Source organism: Mesoplodon densirostris, chromosome 2, assembly GCF_025265405.1.
Source record: "Mesoplodon densirostris isolate mMesDen1 chromosome 2, mMesDen1 primary haplotype, whole genome shotgun sequence".
Taxonomy (NCBI): Eukaryota; Metazoa; Chordata; class Mammalia; order Artiodactyla; family Ziphiidae; genus Mesoplodon; species Mesoplodon densirostris.
In genome coordinates this window covers 170,613,515-170,631,765 of record NC_082662.1, presented here as the reverse complement: position 1 = coordinate 170,631,765, position 18,251 = coordinate 170,613,515, and the positions used below count along the sequence as shown (strand labels likewise).

The following is an 18,251-nucleotide window of genomic DNA, read 5'->3' as shown; positions in this document are numbered from 1 at the left end:
TCAAATTACGAGAAAATAGTTTTCACTTGAACTTTCAGTATCAATCTAAAAGTGAATTGTGGGTTTCCCTGGTGGTGCAGTGGTTAAGAATCCGCCTGCCAATGCAGGGGACACAGGTTCGAGCCCTGGTCCGGGAAGATCCCACATGCCGCAGAGCAGCTAAGCCCGTGCGCCACAACTACTGAGCCTCCGCTCTAGAGCCCACGTGCCACAGCTATTGAGCCCGTACGCCTAGAGCCCGTGCTCCACAACTAGAGTGGCCCCTGCTCGCCGCAACTAGAGAAAGCCCGTGCACAGCAACGAAGACCCAACACAGCCAAAAATAAATAAAATAAGATAAATAAATTAAAGAAAAAAAGTGAATTGTATGTTTTTCTTTTTAATTCCATCGGTATTTTTATTTATTTATTTAATTTATTATTTTTGGCTGCGTTGGGTCTTCGTTGCTGTAGGCGGGCTTCCTCTAGTCGTGGCGAGCGGGGACTACTCTTTGTTGCGGTGTGCAGGCTTCTCACTGCTGTGGCTTCTATTGTTGTGGAGCATGGGCTCTAGGTGTGTGGGCTTCAGTAGTTGTGGCATGTGGGCTCAGTAGTTGTGGCTCGTGGGCTCTAGAGCACAGGCTCAGTAGTTGTGGTGCACGGGCTTGGACCAGGGCTCGAACCCATGTCCCCTGCATTGGCAGGTGGATTCTTAACCACTGTGCCACCAGGGAAGTCCCAATCGTACGCTTTAAAACTTGTGTTTTTGCCCCAAGCATAACAGAAATACTATACATTCAGTGAAATTATTAGACTGGGTTTCCTTTTAGCAATTCTAGAGAACTAAGCACCCCTTTTACTTGATCTATAGTTAAAATTGTCCTTTTCGAGTAAGACCCAGAAAGACAAAAGAAAAGTAAAATAATAAATTGCTCTATTTGCATCTTTTAAGGGTAAAGTTCACCATAATTGCACAACTGACTTCTTCAGCTTGAACTAATTCCTAATTTTTTCCCAAGTTTCAGAAGCACATGCTCAAAGCTTCAGTATAGAATGTGGGGACTTAAACTTCATATAATCCCATTTCTTATCAGGGTAGTCAACTGCTGCTCAGATTTACCTCTAAGCTCAACATTTTAGAACTAAATGACCACTGTCCTCCAGTTACTGTGTCTTTAAAAAAAATTAGGCTAGTTTACAACAAAAACTGCATTTTCCTTACTAGACAGACTAATCATTTTTAAAGGAAGGGTACTGTGGCTCCAAGAAAAAAATGCTTTCATTCTGAAAGGCTACCCCCCCCTCTCCAATTCTCTCAGCAAAGTATTTTGCCAGTATTCTGGAAACGTGCATTACAAACAAAACAACAACTTAATCAGATAAAATATATTTTCTGAACTTTTGGAGCAGATGAATTAACCTCCAGTTGCGGGTGCCAGCATAACAAAGCGGGCACTCTCGTTTTGCATTGTATTACTTCTGAATTTGTCATGGTGTCTCCTAAGTGTTGATGTTTTGAAGTAGAATATTTTCTACATCAGCAGGAGCTGACCACGCAGAAGAGATAAATATAGCTTTCCTTGGAAACGGGGAGGCTTAGTAAACAGAATTCTGCTCCCTTACACTGAGAATGTAACTTCTCAGAAGAGTGGGGACTACCCAGGTACACGGACTGCAAAACACCGGTAGCCAAGACGTACGTGGCCTTGTGCTCTTCTTATCCTTCAAGTCCGTCCTTGGTGAGGGCACATGGGGAGGCCAGCAGATGCCCATGCCATACACTTTCCTGCTCCCAGCCTGCTTATCCCTACGTCATCTAATAGGGATAGGGGTCCTCTGGGGTCTCTTCCTGCATGAAGATTCGGCACAGTAATAAGGGCTCTGGGGGAAGGGGAAGGAACACACATTGGTAGAGTACCTGTTTTGAGCCTGTGAGGTCGGCGTTATCCCCATTTACAGAGGAGGCCACAGGTGCTCAGAGCAGTTTGGTAACTTGTCCAAAGCCCCTCAGCTGGTAAACAGCAGAGCTGGGCTTTGAACTACTCAAACAGGGAAGCAGGCTAGAAGATCCTTTACTGTAAACTCCAGAATGTTCCCGGTTCTTAAAGTCAAAGGTAGTCCGAGTTGCTGTTGGTGGGGTGATGTCTCATGGAACGGAGGTTCTCCAGGAAAGCCAGGCTGGCTCTTCAGATGGGAACACCCAAGTGGGTCACCAGGCTTCCCCAAACTCACAGGGTGTTTGCATTTCCTTGATGTAGGGCAGGACGGGGTGACACCTTGTTCCCAGGGACCCAGTGACTAGGTCTGCCCTCTTAATGTCCCACCCTCCTCCAGGGATCAGGCTTACCTGCGGCTGACTTCTGAGTCAGTAGTTCTCACTGAGTAGAGAATCAGAGCCCGGGTGGTGTGCCACCATACAGGCTTATAGGGAGGCCTGCGACCGTGGTCACCCCACACTCGTGACTGCTCAGCGCACCCCTGCATTGTTAAGGCACATGCCCCAGTCTTGCTCTTGAGGCCTCTCTTTCCTGGGCTACATACGGACCTGTCCCCTGTCTGCACACTGTATTCACTGGGGAGTTTAAAAAATAGCGCTTGGGCTCCAGCCCCCATACCAAAGGAAAGCGCTGTTCTCAAGTCTCTTACTACAGATTCGTCTCGCTTGTCTTTGTCCTTTATATAAGTGGAGTCATGCAGTGTGTGCTCTTTTGTGTCTGGCATCTTTGGCCCAGCACTGTTTGTGGGACTGATCCCTGTCACTGTGTGTAGTTACAGATTGTCTGTTCTCTTTGTATGGTGTTCCCTTGTGTCAAGAGACCATCATCTGTGGTGGAAGGACATCTGGATTGTTTCTAGTTTTTGGCTTCTACAGATCGGATCAGATCGTGCTGTTACGGACATTCTTGTTTGTGACTTTTGGTAAACACGGGGACACACCTTGGTTGGATCTATACCTAGGAATGAATTGCTGAGTCATAGCGTTTGTATCTGCCCAGTTTGAGGAGGTTCTGCCAGACAGTCTTCCAGAGGGGTTGTATCAAAGTCTCCTGTTACATTTTGATTCATCCTAGTTTCTCTCTAGCACTGTTACCTCAATTCCAATTTTGAGGGGACCCTCCACAGACCCTTCCATCTTAAAGGTCAACGTCTTACCTGAGTCCAGCGGTAGGACTGAGGCCCACCAGCCAGAGGCGGGCCTGAAACCCCAGCCCTGCAGCTTCAAGTGTGTGCCTGCACTGACACTGAGCGCCTCCGTGGGCAGAGCCCCGTGCTTGGAGCCACGGGGAAGACAGAAGAAACAGAAGATCGCATTCTAGCTGGAGGGGGCCGAGGGGTTGGGGGAAGATAGGAAAGACACCTGCAAGGAAGGTGACTTAGATGGCGTCTCCCCAGCTTCCTTCCAAGCTCTCAGCAGTCCCCCTGCCTCAGGCAGGCCTGGGCTAGCTCATAACCCCTGGTGACCTTGAGCAGAGCCATGTGGTCTCCCTGAGCCTCCGCCCGCTCTCTTTGTCACGTCGGGCTTGGCTATTACAGTATTCAGTTCTGTGGTTTATCGGCCACCTGTTACACACAAGGCATGGTGGGGATTTGGGGCTGAACAGGACAGAATCCCTGCCTTTGAGAAGCACACAGTTTCATCGTACAGAAAAATTCTCCCCAAGTAACAAAGCATAAGGAATAGAGGTGGTCTGGGGAAGGGTGGGTTGTGGGTCTGTCTGTCTGCATTAGAGTCCTGCCACATTTCCCCTCCAACCCCACCTCCTTTACTGGCTGTGATCTCAGACAAGTTACACAACCTTGGTTTTCTCATCTGTAAAGTGGGACTGTTGTGAGGATCAATGGGTCAAATGATACAAAGTGCTCACAGCAGTGTCCGAGGAAGCCCTCCCTAAGACGCCTGCTACCCTCAGACCTTGAGCCCACTGGGGTGAGAGTTCAGGACGAGCATAAATACACACTGCCATGGGGTCAAGGGCGGCTCACAGACAAGAGGTTTTGCGGGCTCCTGAGGGAGGAAGAGCAGGGTTCTGATGGGGGAAATGGAGGGTTGTCCCAGGATCTGGAGGTCTGTTTGTGGGGGACAGAGAAACTGCCTTGTATGGCTTCAGGCTCCAGAGTCGGGGTGCCTCCTGGGGCTGGCTAGGAGTTTAGCCTGTAGCTTGCAGGCGGTGAGGACAGATTATGGAATTTCTCCTCCCAAGGAAAAGAGGGCTGGTAAAATGTGAGAGTTGGGCTGCTGAGACTTTCACAGGCCTGGCTGCGGGGGCAGCAAGCCCCCCTGGAACTGTAGCATTTTCTTCAAATTTCTACTGGGATCTTGGACACCATGGATGTGGAGTCATGGGTCCACCCTTCCCCCTGAGGGTTACAACCAGGAGGGCAGCTTGGGGAATCCAGCTTTCTGCACAGGACCAACTTACCAGTCTGTGCGCTGAGAGAGGCTCTGGGATTGTCTGCTCACCTGTTATCTTGGAGATGGCATTTTCTCTTTGCTATTTATTTATTTATTTATTTATTTAGCGGTACGCGGGCCTCTCACTGTTGTGGCCTCTCCCGTTGTGGAGCACAGGCTCCGGACGCGCAGGCTCAGCGGCCATGGCTCACGGGCCCAGCCGCTCCGCGGCGTGTGGGATCCTCCTGGACCGGGGCACGAACCCGTGTCCCCTGAATCGGCAGGCGGACTCTCAACCGCTGCGCCACCAGGGAAGCCCCTCTCTTTGCTTCTTGATCCTATAGAAGGGCCACAGTCCCTCCCACCTCAGTCAGGCCCAAGTGTTTATTCAACAACTGTTGGTGAGATTCCTGCATCTGCCAGAACTGGGCTCGCTGCTCACTGGGATACCTTGGGGAGCAAGACAGATAGCCAGCCTTCTTAGAGTTTATAATCCAGTCTAGAGCAAGGGTTCTCAAAGTGTGGTCCCTGGACCACCAGCAGCAGCATTACCTGGGAACTAGTTAGAAATGCAGATTCTCCGGCCATACTCCAGATCCCTTGAATCGTTTAACAGCTTCTCAGGTGATTCTAACACATCCTGAAGTTGGAACCGCTGATCTGCAGTATGGGTTCTGCACTGAGGGCAGTTTCCCTCCGAGGGAACATTCGGCCATATCTGGAGATATGTTTGGTTGTCACACGGGGCGTGGTGGGGTGGGGGTGGGGGGTAGGGGAGGAGGTGGAGCTGGTATTACTGGGTAGAGGCCAGGGATGCTGTTAAACACCCTACAATGCACAGGACAGGCCTCATAACAAGGAACTATCTGGTCCAAAATGTCAGTTGTGCTGAGGTTGAGAAGCCCTGCCCTAGAGCAGTTACAGTAGAGGGCAGCGAGGGCAGTGGTCCTTTTCTCCCTTTGTTCCAGGTGTGTTGCTCCCTGGCCACATGACCTGGGGTGAGTCACGGCCACCCCCGGCCTCAGTTTCCCCAGCTATGAAGTGAGGGGGGTGAACTCACGTTGCTGAGTTCCTCTTTAGCTTGGAGGTTCAGTGGTTCCAACCTAGCAACTGGCCGACCCAGGGAGGTTGGGCTGATGCAGCCCTACTCTTCGTCTCAGGTGTCAACGGGCCTAGAGAGGCATTGTGGGAAGGGAGGCAGGTAAGGGCTGTGTCATCTGCCTAGTGCTACCGCCTTCCCAACCCAGGCTCCAGCAGCTAGAGTCCAGCTGGCCTTGGGTTTCCCGGTGAACAGTGCTTCTCCCCATTGGGGGAGATGGGGAGCCCAACCCCAAGGAGCCCGCCCTGGGGAGGAGAGTCACCAGCTGGCTCCACGCCCTCGCCTGAACTGGGCAGGGACCTGGGCAGGCAGAGCGGCGCCTTCTCCCCTGAGCCTCAAACTTCCACTTTCCTCATACTCTAAGTAAACCAGCAGGGAGGGCCGGAGGCCTGAGGGCAGCCGCGGCTCCCTGGTAGCCGTCCCGCCGGCGCCCGGCACGCCCAGACTCTCCACGCCCCGGGGGTGGGCGTCTCGGCTCTCCCTCCCTACCAGGGAGCGTGGGGGCGGGGTTAAACCTAAGGACGCAGGGGGGGGCCCTGAACTCTGATTGGTCGGACTCTGAGGCCCCGCCTCTTCTCGGAGCTCGCTGACCTCCTTCCTCATGGACCCGCAGCTCCTGTGCACCGGGAAGGGGAATGTCTTGTTTATTGTTATTTAATTTTTCGGAAAAAAAATGTGCAGGCCTGAGAGACCCACTCGGGTAGACGGCTGCGGCCCGCGTGCAGTCGTGGCTCTCCTGTGCCCTGAGGGTCCCAAAGAGCAGGTATGTAGGCTTGAGGCTGAAAACATGCTGAAGGGAGACAAGATGGGATGGGGGCGGGGTTGGCAGGAGCAACATGCCCAATGACAGGGAATGAATGCTTTGACTACAAATTCTAATCCTCACAAGTGCGATGCGATTCGGGGCAAGTCCCTTGCCTGCTCTGATTCTTACCTTAAGTGAAAAGGAAAGTCAAGTTCAATGAATTTTGACTCCTTAGTGGGTGGATTTGCATGGGCCATGGTTTATCACATCCCTGGAAAACCCACCTGCAGATAGTCAATGCCTGTTAACACCTGGCTAACCTAGAGCGCCTTACTTCGTGTGCATTTAGTACCCGCTATTAAATAAAGGGCGGTTAATAGGTGGCAAATTAACACACTGCAATAAAGCTTGCTTTGTAATCTGAGATCAGAGGCTCTAAAGCGCCCTCCTTGAGCCAAGGACTAATATTCTTATTATCTTAATTAGGATGCAAGAGAGAGGGCTTTAAGCTTTCTCCTTGAATCTGTTATTTTTCCCTGGGTCGTGGCCTATCATGGTGCCCCTTGTCCTGGTTCCCTGAGTTTAGATGCAGTGCTTGAACACTGATCATTTCAACATTCTCTCTCGTGGTTCTGTTTGCTGTTGAAGTCCGGGGACATAACTACGCTGCACACACATCAGATCTGCTAAGTTGGTAGGACCCAGCAATTGTTAAAAGGCAGTGGGGGGGCTTCCCTGGTGGTGCAGTGGTTAAGAATCTGCCTGCCAATGCAGGGAACACGGGTTCAATCCCTGGTCTGGGAAGATCCCACATGCCGCGGAGCAACTAAGCGCAGGTGCCACAACTACTGAACCTGCGTGCCACAACTACTGAGCCCACATGCCACAACTACTGAAGCCCACACGCCTAGAGCCCGTGCTCCGCAGCAAGAGAAGCCACCTCAATGAGAAGCCCATGCACCACAACAAAGTGTAGCCCCTGCTCGCCGCAACTAGAGAAAGCCCACGTGCAGCAACGAAGATCCAATGCAGCCAAAAAAAAAAAAAACTAAAAAACACATAAATTAAAAAAAAAAAGGCAGTGGGGAGTGAGGGTGGTGCCTACAGCCGCCCCACCTCTCCTGCAGGCCCCTAGCAGGTGTCTAGGTGCAGAACTCCACAGCTCTGCTTCCCTGGCTGCTTCCCAAGGAGCTGATCAAAGGGTGAGAACTCAGAGCTCATGTGGACAAATGAAAGCACTGGGATAATTCTATGCAGAAAAGGGAAAGTTGGGCATTTATATCCCAGCAGGAAGTGACAACCGTGCTCTTGGCCTCTCTGCGCTTGACAACATCCTGCAAAATGTATCGTATTTGCTTCTACCGTGTATGCTGATTTCACAGATATTGGCAAAGTGCCTTTCTGGGCAGGCATTATGCTGGGCACTGGGGTCAGGGCAGGGACCAGGATAGACACAGTCCTTGCCTTCCCAGCTCCAGACTATCGTGTCGTGACCCTCCCACTGGGTGAACTGTGTCCATCTGCTCCTGCTGCTGGGGGCAGCTCTGCTCTCTGCCTTCTGCCTTTTCCCGTGTGCTCCCCAGTGCCCCACAATCCCTAAGCCTAGTCCTGCCTTCGAATACCACAGAGACTAGCAGCTGGCTTTTCTCCATCTTCTCAAAAGGTAGGATTTCCTGGCAGGGAAAGAGCATCTCTCTGGGGGAGGCGGGAGAAGCCTGTGCGTGTTTTCTTTTCTTGGCAGGAGCAAACCCCAGAGCCTCAGCAAGCCCCCAGCAGAGTCCTGTGGCAGATAGAGGGCACCTTAGGGTGGGTTTGCTAGCAGCGTCCTCCTCCTGCCCCAGTTTCCCAAGGGAGAGTCCGGATGGGCCTGGGAAGCGGATCTTCTGAGGCCTCACCTGAGATCCATGCTTTCTCCTCCGGTTGGGTCCTGACGGCCCTGCATCCAGGAGACCCTCTGCCGGCTCAGGCCCGAGGACGGTGCCCGTATTCAGGCACATTTCTCTGAAGGTGAACCTTCGGGGGGTTACTTCCCCTGGGAATGTGCAAGATGAGGAGCTAGATAATAATGCTGGGCCAGTGTCAGCCTGGTACTGGTTTGCAGGAACTAAAGTTCTTTCTTCCCCTTCTGAGAAAAAAGCAGGGGAATCAGACTAATGAGGGTTAAAAGGGCTGAGTTGATATGAAATGTAATAGGCAAGTCTATAGAGACAGAAGTTAGATCAGTGCTTGCTTGGGGCCTGGGGTGGTGTGAGGGACAAAGTGGGGTGATAGCTAAAGGGTACAGGGTTCCTCTTTGTGGTGATGAAAATGTTCTAAAATTGTGGTCATGGTTGCACATATCTGTGAATATACTAAAAACCACCGGGTTGTACACCTTCAATAAGTGAATTACATGGTATATGAATTATATCTCAATAAAGCTATTGACAACCAACTGAGATATGTAGCCATGTTTGGGCCACTGAACACTCGCCCACCCCGAATGAACTTAACCTCCCAGCTCTTCAGACCTCCCCTCTTACCCCTTATGTGTACCCTGAGGACAGGCCCTCCTCAGAGAGAGACAGCAAGGGGAAAGCATGGCTCTGTCTCCTCTCCTGAGCCCACCACTCAGAGAAGTCCCTGCGCCTCCCGTTGCGGGGTGGGGTGTCACGAGGGTGGAGAAAAGCTTCTCCAAAGCGTCTGGAGCCAGAGGCCCCTCAGAGAACCATGAGGCCTCAGAAATGCAGGCCCACCGCCCAGGGCTGTGCAGAAGCCAACGCAGCTTCACCTTTTCCAAATTTGATTCATGAATTTCATAGCTCAGTAGGATTATGGGTAATTTTTGTGTCTTTTTCTGTTGTTTTCCAATTTTTCCATACTATGCTTATATTATTTTTCTCAGGTCAAAAGTACCTAAAGTCGGGCTTCCCTGGTGGCGCAGTGGTTGAGAGTCCGCCTGCCGATGCAGGGGACACGGGTTCGTGCCCCGATCCCGGAAGATCCCACATGCCGCGGAGCGGCTGGGCCCGCGAGCCGTGGCCGCGGAGCCTGTGTGTCCGGAGCCTGTGCTCCGCAACGGGAGAGGCCACAGCAGTGAGAGGCCCGCGTACAGTAAAAAAAAAAAAAAAAAAAAAAAAAAAAAAAAAAAAAAAAAGTACCTAAAGTCGAGGGTTGGGTGGGAAAGAAGTCGGGGATCTGGCGTTTCCGGCCAGAGGTCAAGGTGGATTCTATCCCCTTTGCAGGAGTCATGTGGTTGGAAATAATCCTCGCCTCAGTGCTGGGCTTTGTCATCTACTGGTTTGTCTCCAAGGACAAGGAGGAAACTTTGCCACTTGAAGATGGATGGTGGGGGCCCGGGATGAGGCCCACAACTGGGGAGGACGAGAGCATCCGCCCGTTCAAGGTGGAAACGTCAGATGAGGAGATCAATGTAAGGCACCTCTTTCCAGGCGAGGGAGCAGAGGGAGGGTGGGGAGGCCCCTTCTGGGGCTGGGCCTCAGGCTGGGGCTGGGATGGGGGGGGGGGCTTGGGAAGTGCTCCTCTGGGGGGGTGTGTTTCGCCTACTCTTCTCCCACTGGGCTCTCCCGCTCTGCCCACCCGTCCCTTCTGGTCCTTCCCTCCCCTGTTTCCGCCTTCCCCTTCCCAAGGCCCAGCAGTACCCAGGCCGGCGAGTGGGTGCCAGCCAGACCCAAGGGTCACAGAAAGCAGCTGTTTTTGCCTCCTTGGTGCCCCACCTGAAGCCCTGGGGGTGAGCTTGTCGGCTCAGGGCCTGGGTGGAGATCGTGAGTGAAAAGCAAGGCCGTGGTGACATAAATGCTGCTGCACAGGGCCAGCCGTGGCCAGGCACCTACTGTGTGTCAGCCCCCTTGTAGTCACATGCAGTCCCTGCGGTCATGCAGAAAGTGAAGCTCAGAGAGGCAAAGCAACTGACCCAAGGTGACCGAGATAATAAGCAGAGGGTTTAAACTCAGATCTGTCTAACTCCAAAGCCTAGGCCCGTCCTCTGCACGGGGCTGGAATCAGGATGGATGGACATGATCGTGGGGTGGGCTGATCTGAGAGCGAGGCTTGAGCAGGGCCAGGAGGGTGGGTGGGACCTGGGATGTCCCTACTCATCCTCTTTTCATTTTGTGGGTGTGGGAGCACCTACTGTGTGCAGGCCCTGTGCTGGGTGCTTGGAAGAAGAGGGAGAGCCTTCCCTCAAAGAGCTCCTAGTCCAGCAGTTGAGAAATGTGGACAGAGAAACTTTAATGATTAATAGAGATAAATGTGGTAAGAAGTGCCGATAAAAAGTCATGGGAGCGCTGAGGAGGACGGGATTAAAGAGCGGAGACAGGGCTTCCCTGGTGGCACAGTGGTTGAGAGTCCACCTGCCAATGCAGGGGACACGGGTTCGTGCCCCGGTCCAGGAAGATCCCACATGCCGCGGAGCAGCTGGGCCCGTGAGCCATGGCCGCTGAGCCTGTGCGTCCGGAGCCTGCGCTCCACAACGGGAGAGGTCACAGCGGTGAGAGGCCCGTGTACCGCAAAAAAAAAAAAAAAAAAAAAGAGCGGAGACAGCTGTACCCAAGAGAAGCCAGACTGAGGCTCCCTTGGTAGCAGTTGATGAGGTGTCGCTATCGAGGACAGAGGCTGAGCCCTGTCGATACCTCCTTTAGTGGGTTCCTAGGCTCAGCGTCTGACATTCCTAAAATCTGTGTGGAGGTTACTGCCGTGCTTGGGAGGACACTCTGGGAAGGGTAACACTTGAGAGGCTCTGTGGACCAACTTGAACTTCCCCAGCTGGGGCTGCTCTTTCAGCTTGATGCACGCCTTCCCGTGAGACTTGTACCCTCTCTCCAGGTCTGTCATTTTTATCCTAACTGAGTTAGGATATACTGTATCGTTCAGTGCTGCGTATCAGAGTCAGCAAATCCATCCTGCCACCTGTTGTTTTTTTTAAATTTAATTTTTATTTTATATCTGAGTAGAGTTGATTTACAAGGTTGTGTTAGTTTCAGGTGTCCAGCAAAGTGATGCAGTTATGCATAGACATATATCCATTTTTTTTTTCAGATTTTTTCCCATATATTTATTGCAGAATATTGAGTAGAGTTCCCTGTGCTATACAGTAGGTCCTTGTTGATTATCTGTTTTATATGTAGCCTGCCACCTGCTTTTGTACAGCTCCCATGCTAAGAATCGTATTTACATCTTTAAATGGTTGGAAAAAAATCAAAAGAAGAATAATACTTTGCGACATGTGGAAATTACATGACATCAAATTTCAGTGTCCATAAATAAAGTTTTTTTGGAACACAGCCATGCCCATTTGTCCATGTACCATCCACGGCTGTTTCCACACTACAGGGTAGAGTGGAGTGGCTGCAGCTCAAAAAGCCTAAGATATTTATGATCTGGCCCTTTACAAAAAAGTTTGCCAACCCTTGCTGTATATAAGCCTCGATAAATTAAAGATCTGTATTGTTCATACATTTAAAAACTGAAAGATGAGAAGTAAACCTGAAGTCGAAAGTGAAGAACATATGTTTGGGGAACAGCCACTGCTGTGGGAAGCCAGGAGGTTTCTTCTGGGATAAACCTAACAACCCAGGGTGCAAGTGTGCAGACCAGGAGTCTCCTCACCTTGTCTGGTGAAACTTTGCTTTACCTCTGCTATACATATTATATATAATATATGTTAATATAATTAAAATATATAATACATATCATATATATTAACTATATTAATATATAATATATATTACATATAATATATAGGATATAATAATATAAAATAGATAATATATTATACATTTTATGTAATATAATAATGTTATAAAATATATAATATTGGGGTCTTGTGGCTGCAGGGAACTGTCTTCTGGAAACAAACTTTCTCTTGTGCTGTGCCTCATTCACCTTCTCTACTTGGGGTCCCGCATTTTGCTCCAGGATTTACACCAGAGGATTGACAAGGTCCGTTTAACCCCACCTTTGGAGGACAGCCGCTTCCACTACGGTTTCAACTCCAACTATCTGAAGAAAATCATCTCCTACTGGCGGAATGAATTTGACTGGAGGAAGCAGGTGGAGAGTCTCAACAGATACCCTCACTTCAAGACTAAGATTGAAGGTATGTTTCCAGAACACCAGCTGGAGGGGGATGTATATCACAGGAACGGCCTTCTTAGGTACTGGACGTGACTTAGGGAATTCCCTGGTGGTCCAGTGGTTAAGACTCTGCGCTTCCACCACAGGGGCATGGGTTCGATCCGTAGTCAGGGAACTAAGATCCCGCATGCCTCCCAGTGCGGCAGAAAAAAAAAAACAACCTTCCTTAGATACTGGACATGACTTAGATAAAGCCAGGAGACCCAGAATTCAATTATTGGCCACTGAGATGTATTTGGAAGGTATAACGCCACAAGGATGCAAAAATAATGCAGAATCCCAACAAATCCAATGGTCTTTAGAACTAAACAGGAAAACATATAAATAAATTAAAAACCAAAGAAATGCACAATCCACTTCAGTGATGGAACAATCTCTGAGAGGATGGAGATAAGATTTAGATCTGGGCGTGGCCTCGGGTCAATCAGCCCCTCCTTGAAGCTTTGGAGTCCATGATGCTGTGACTGTTCAAGGGTGCTCAGCCTGTCAGTCAAGGTCCGAATAAAAACTGTCCTGTCTCTGCAGCTCTAGACCTCCTAGTACTTTTACATTGTTATCAGCCAGCACAGCCGTCTATCTTCAGAACTTTTTTTATTTTACAAAACTGAAACTCTGGGGACTTCCCTGGTGGCAGAGTGGTTAAGAATCTGCCTGCCAGTGCAGGGGACACGAGTTCGAACCCTGGTCCAGGAAGATCCCACATGCCGCAGGGCAACTAAGCCCGGGTGCCACAACTACTAAACCTGCACTCTAGAGCCCGCAAGCCACAACTACTGAGCCTGCATGCCACAACTACTGAAGCCTGCGTGCCTAGAGCCTGTGCTCCGCAACAAGAGAAGCCTCTGCAGTGAGAAGCCTGCGCACGGCAACGAAGAGTAGCCCTCACTCGCCGCAACTAGAGAAAGCCCGAGCACAGCAATGAAGGGCCAACATAGCCAAAAGTAAATAAATAATTAATTAATTAATAAATAAACTGAAACTCTGTACTCATTAAGCAATAACTCCTCATTCCCTCCCTCTCCCTAGCCTCTGGAAACCACCATTCTCTTTTCTGTCTCTATGAATTTAAATATGATTCTGAATCTAAGTATCTCATATGAATGAAATCATACAGTATTTGTCCTTTTGACTGGCTTATTGCACTTAGCATAATGTCCTCAAGGTTCATCCATGTTGTAACATGTGTCAGAATTTCCTTTCTAAGGCTGAATAATATCCCATGGTATAGATATGGCACATTTTGCTTATCCATTCATCCGTCAGTGGACACTTGGGTTGCTTCTGCCTTTTAGCTATTGTGAAAAATATTGCTATGATTATGAGTGTACAAATATCTGTTTATGTTCCTGCTTTCTGTTCTTTGGGTATATACCCAGAAGTGAAATTGCTGAGTCAAATAGTAATTCTATGCTGATTTTTTTGGGGAACTATAATACTGTTTTTCCTAGCAGTTGTACCATTTTAAATTCATCTTCTTAAAAAATGTTCAGAGAGGTTGTATTTACCTTCCCAAGGCTGAAAAGTGTGGGAATCGTCCAGTTTCCTAATTTTCCACCAGAGGAACATGTAAGTAGAAAAGTCCTAACTGCTTACATATATCGTGTGTGAGTATATATAAAACTGCGTGTGAAAGAGCTGCATACTGATTTTCATATGAGAATGTTTTGTAATGTAAATGTAATAAATACTACATTATAGGCAAGGGCCTCCCTGCATTTGAAGAGTAGGTTCTCATTTATATGTATTTGGGGATGAAAAATAATAAAATGAGTAAATATTTTTTGAAGTGTACAAGATTCTCAGTTTCTCCATATTCTTGCCAATATTTGTTATTTTCTGTTTTTGTTTTTGTAATAGCCATCCTAATGGGTGTGAAGTGGTAGTATCTCATTGTGGGTTTGATTTACATTTCTCTAATGATTAATGACGTTGAGCACGTTTTCATGTGCTTGTTGGCCATTTGTTTTTCTTCTTTGGAGAAATGTCTACTCAAGTCCTTTGTTCATTTTTGAATCGAGTTGTTTGTTTTTTGTTGTTGTTGTTGAGTTTTAGGAGTTCTCTATATATTCTGGATATTCATCCCCTATGAGATAATGTGATTTGAAAACATTTTCTCCCATTCGGTGGGTTGCTCTACCAATAATTTTTCATGTTGAAGAAATTGCACGTGTTTGGAATTTTAGGTATTTGTAATGTTTAAGAGAATTTGGCCTTTGCAAATAACAGATACGACTTTTCAGTACTAATTTAAAGTGGGTAGTTGAGTCATGGATTTAGACCTGTGATTTTATATGAAAATCTTCCTGAGTTTATATGCAATATTGGAAGATTTAAGCCTCACCATATTTATAAATTTAATTTATTAAAATGTAAGAGTTACTTAAAGTTTGTGGAAGATATACTGGTTAGTCAAATCAAGTAAAGTTCTTATAAAGGAAATTGAAATTATACAGTGTTTAAGGGAGTGTCATAAAGCAAGTATAGACGTGCAGCCCCATTAATCAAAGGTTCCTGGAGAATGACTGTCAACATTTGCTAGATTAAGAAATATATAGAATAATATTTGTAAGTTGAACTCAAATGCTTAATGAAGAGCTTAAAATTTGTAACTTCAGTAAGTTGAAGAATAATTTTTAAATCTGTAACTTCAATAAGTAGGAGAATAATTCTAAATATAAACCAGTTGTTGCTGTGCACTTTAGAGGACTTTGATACCTTCTGTCATGAGCCTAACACGAGGATCTAAACCATTTTATCTAAACCAAAGTACCTACAGGTCTTTGTATGTAATTTACGAAGGTTGCCTTTGTGTGTGTGTGTGTTTGGTACGCGGGCCTCTCACTTTTGTGGCCTCTGCCGTTGCGGAGCACAGGCTCTGGACGCACAGGCTCAGCGGCCATGGCTCGCGGGCCCAGCCGCTCCACGGCATGTGGGATCTTCCTGGACTGGGGCACGAACCTGCGTCCCCTGCATCGGCAGGTGGACTCTCAACCACTGCACCACCAGGGAAGCCCCGAAGGTTGCCTTTTGGATCCCTGGTGCCAGATGCCTGGCTCCCTTGGGTTTGACTCAGCTCCTTCTGTTACCCCAGCTCTTCAATGTCCATCCGGCAGATATTGACAGGGCACCTCCTGTACCCAAGCATTCTGCTTGTGACACACAGAGAAGACAAGGTCCCTGCCTTCCCAGCTCACAGGCTCTCGGGGATGGTTATAGCATGTGGTAAGGGGTGCTATGAGGGAAGAGGCTCCAGGAACTTTTTGAGCCCCACATGCCACCTGGGAGTATAAGGGAAGGCTTCCTGGAGGAGGAGGCATCTAGGCTGAAACTTAAAGGATGGATGGGAGTTTGCCAGGTGTGTGGGGAAGGTTGTCCAGAGGAGGGAACAGCATGTTCCAAAACCCAGAGGCAAGAGGCACTAAAGGGCTGTTTCCTTCCTGGAGGCTTGCAAGCTTGAGAAAGCCTTACCCTGCTGGACCGTCTCAGGGTTCCTCACGACATCACAGGATATCAAGTGTTTATAGCACAAAACCTTCTCAGGGTACAAGTGCTCCAAAGGGGGTAGTTTCTTGCGTGGAGTTTATCACGGAAGCAGCCCACTGTGACTGAACCTGTGTGCAGTTCAGTCACTTCCCTAAGCCTGCAGCTTGGCCTTGGCCCTGGGCCCTGCAGTGTGGGTCCTCCTGCTGGACCCGGCTTCACGTGCCGCCTGCCCCCCCGCCGCCACAGTGCTGAGCTGGCCACCTCCCAGCCCTGGGCCCAGCACGCCTTCAACGTGTCTCTTTTCCTGGCTCCCCAGTCCAAGGAAAAGCCTTCTTGGCCCAAGAAGGCTCCCTCGTCACTCTCTCTGCTGCTATCCTCCTCCCTCACTTTTGGACCTTTTCGGGGTCCTTTCTGTCTCTGCACTGACCCCTGTGCTCCAGGCTGCTCAAGGCTCAACCTCTGACCCCCCCTCCCCGATGCTCTCTCCTCATCCCCACTAGCCTCCTTATTCGGCCTCCCTGTTCCTGCCACTTCCTTGTTCTGTGATGAGCTTCTGGCTCCAGCCCATGTCCTGGGCCTCCTGCCACAGATCAGTCTCTGTTCTCAGAGAGTCTGAGACATTCAGGGGCTTCAGAGGCCTCCGGGGAAACCAGCCCATCACCTCCAGACGGGAGGGGGGAGTCGCCCGAGTCACAGGGAAGTGAAGGTTCAGGGCCAGAACCCAGCTCTCCAGCCTCCCAGCCTGTCTGTTCTTCCTTCACCTGTGGCCACGGTTTCAGCTCGGGTCCTAGGCTGTGACCACCGCCTCCCCTCACCCCCTGGCCAGGCTCAGTGCTGCCCTCTGAGCCCAGTTTGTCTTCTTGATTCTGACCCAGCAGCCTGGGCACAGAAAACCTACCGGTACCACGTAGGGCAACCGAGAGAGCGTTTCCTCCCCAAAGGGAAGGGGGGCCCATAGGGCATATTTTAACATTTTTTTTTAATTTTAAAAATTTACGTATTTAAAATTCAAAAAGTACAGAAGGAGACAGAGTGAAAAGGAAGGCTCCCCCTTGTCCCTCCCCAGGGACAGTGTCTGCTTCTGTTAAACATACGCTTCCAGGGGTTTCCCTGGTGGCACAGTGGTTAAGCATCCACCTGCCACTGCAGGGGACACAGGTTCGAGCCCTGGTCAGGGAAGATCCCACGTGCCGCAGAGCAACTAAGCCCGTGCACCACAACTACCGAGCCTGCCCTCTAGAGCCCGCGAGCCACAACTACTGAGCCCACGTGCCACAACTACTGAATCCCGCACGCATAGAGCCCGTGCTCCGCAACAAGAGAAGCCACCGCAGTGAAAGCCCCTGCACTGTAATGAAGAGTAGCCCCCGCTCACCGTGACTAGAGAAAGCCTAGACGCAGCAACAAAGACCCAACGCAGCCAAAAATAAATAATGAATAAATAAATAAAATTATTTTAAAAAAAACAAAACCATACGCTTCCAGGGATAGCCCATGCATACACAAGAATGGATGTATATGTATGTTTTTTCTAACTTTAAACTCAAATGATAATGTGATTGATAGAATTCGAATAAAAAATAATCTCACATCATGCTCTGTGTTCCAAAGGAGATAAAATTACCTACTAAAATAAACTTTAGGAGTAAATTTAGCGGCATAGAAGGACACCCAGGATATATTGTTAAGTGAAGAAAACGAGGTTCCAAAATAGAATGTATGTAGGGTTCTATTTTTGTTAAAAGAAAGTTATGTTCTCTCTTTTTAAAAAAGTCTGAACTGTCTGAACAGCCAAAGAGGAGACTAAGGAGACATGACAGATAAATGTACTGTGTCCTGGATGGGACCCTGGAATAGGAAAAGGACATTGGGTAAAAACTAGGGAAATCGGAGTAATATTCCATTGTTTGTAGGTACCAATATTATTCAGCCTTTAAAAAGAAGGAAATCCTGTGATACGTGACAACGTGGATGAAGTTTGAGAACATTATGCCAAGTGTTATAAGCCAATCACCGAAGGACAAATACTGCATGATTCCACTCATAGGAGGTGTCTAAAATTGTCAAAGAGAGTAGAATGGTGGTTGCCAGGGGCTGGGAGGTGGGCGAACTGGAGAGTTGCTAATTACTGGGTACAAAGTTTCAGTTACAGATGAGTAAGTTCTAAGGATCCGCTGAAGGACATTGCGCCTGTAGATAATGATACTGTACTATACACTTAAAACTTTGTGAAGACAGTAAGTCTCGTGTTAGATGTTCTTACCACCATAAAATTTAAAACATTAAAACTTAAAAAAAAAACTAAGGAAATCTGCATACTTAAAGTAGGGACTTTAGTTATTAATATATCGGTACTGGTTCATGCATTGTAACAAATGTACCATCCTAACATGAGATGATTAATAGTAGGGGAAACTG

At 48.8% G+C, this 18,251-nt stretch overlaps 1 protein-coding gene across 6 annotated transcripts in view; it reads left to right on the top strand.

Moving 5' to 3' along the window:
- Positions 1-18,251, top strand: part of EPHX1 (epoxide hydrolase 1) — a 39,470-nt gene that overhangs the window by 10,297 nt on the left and 10,922 nt on the right. For 2 of the 6 annotated variants that reach the window (XM_060091357.1, XM_060091362.1), the window contains exons 2-3: positions 9,440-9,627; positions 12,132-12,312. In XM_060091357.1, the coding sequence (XP_059947340.1) occupies positions 9,445-9,627; positions 12,132-12,312 (364 nt within the window). In that variant the 5' untranslated portion in view covers positions 9,440-9,444. Of the gene's footprint in view, positions 1-6,061; positions 6,234-7,618; positions 7,879-9,219; positions 9,291-9,439; positions 9,628-12,131; positions 12,313-18,251 lie in introns of those variants that run through there. The other 4 variants (XM_060091360.1, XM_060091358.1, XM_060091359.1 and 1 more) reach the window with 4 other exon arrangements.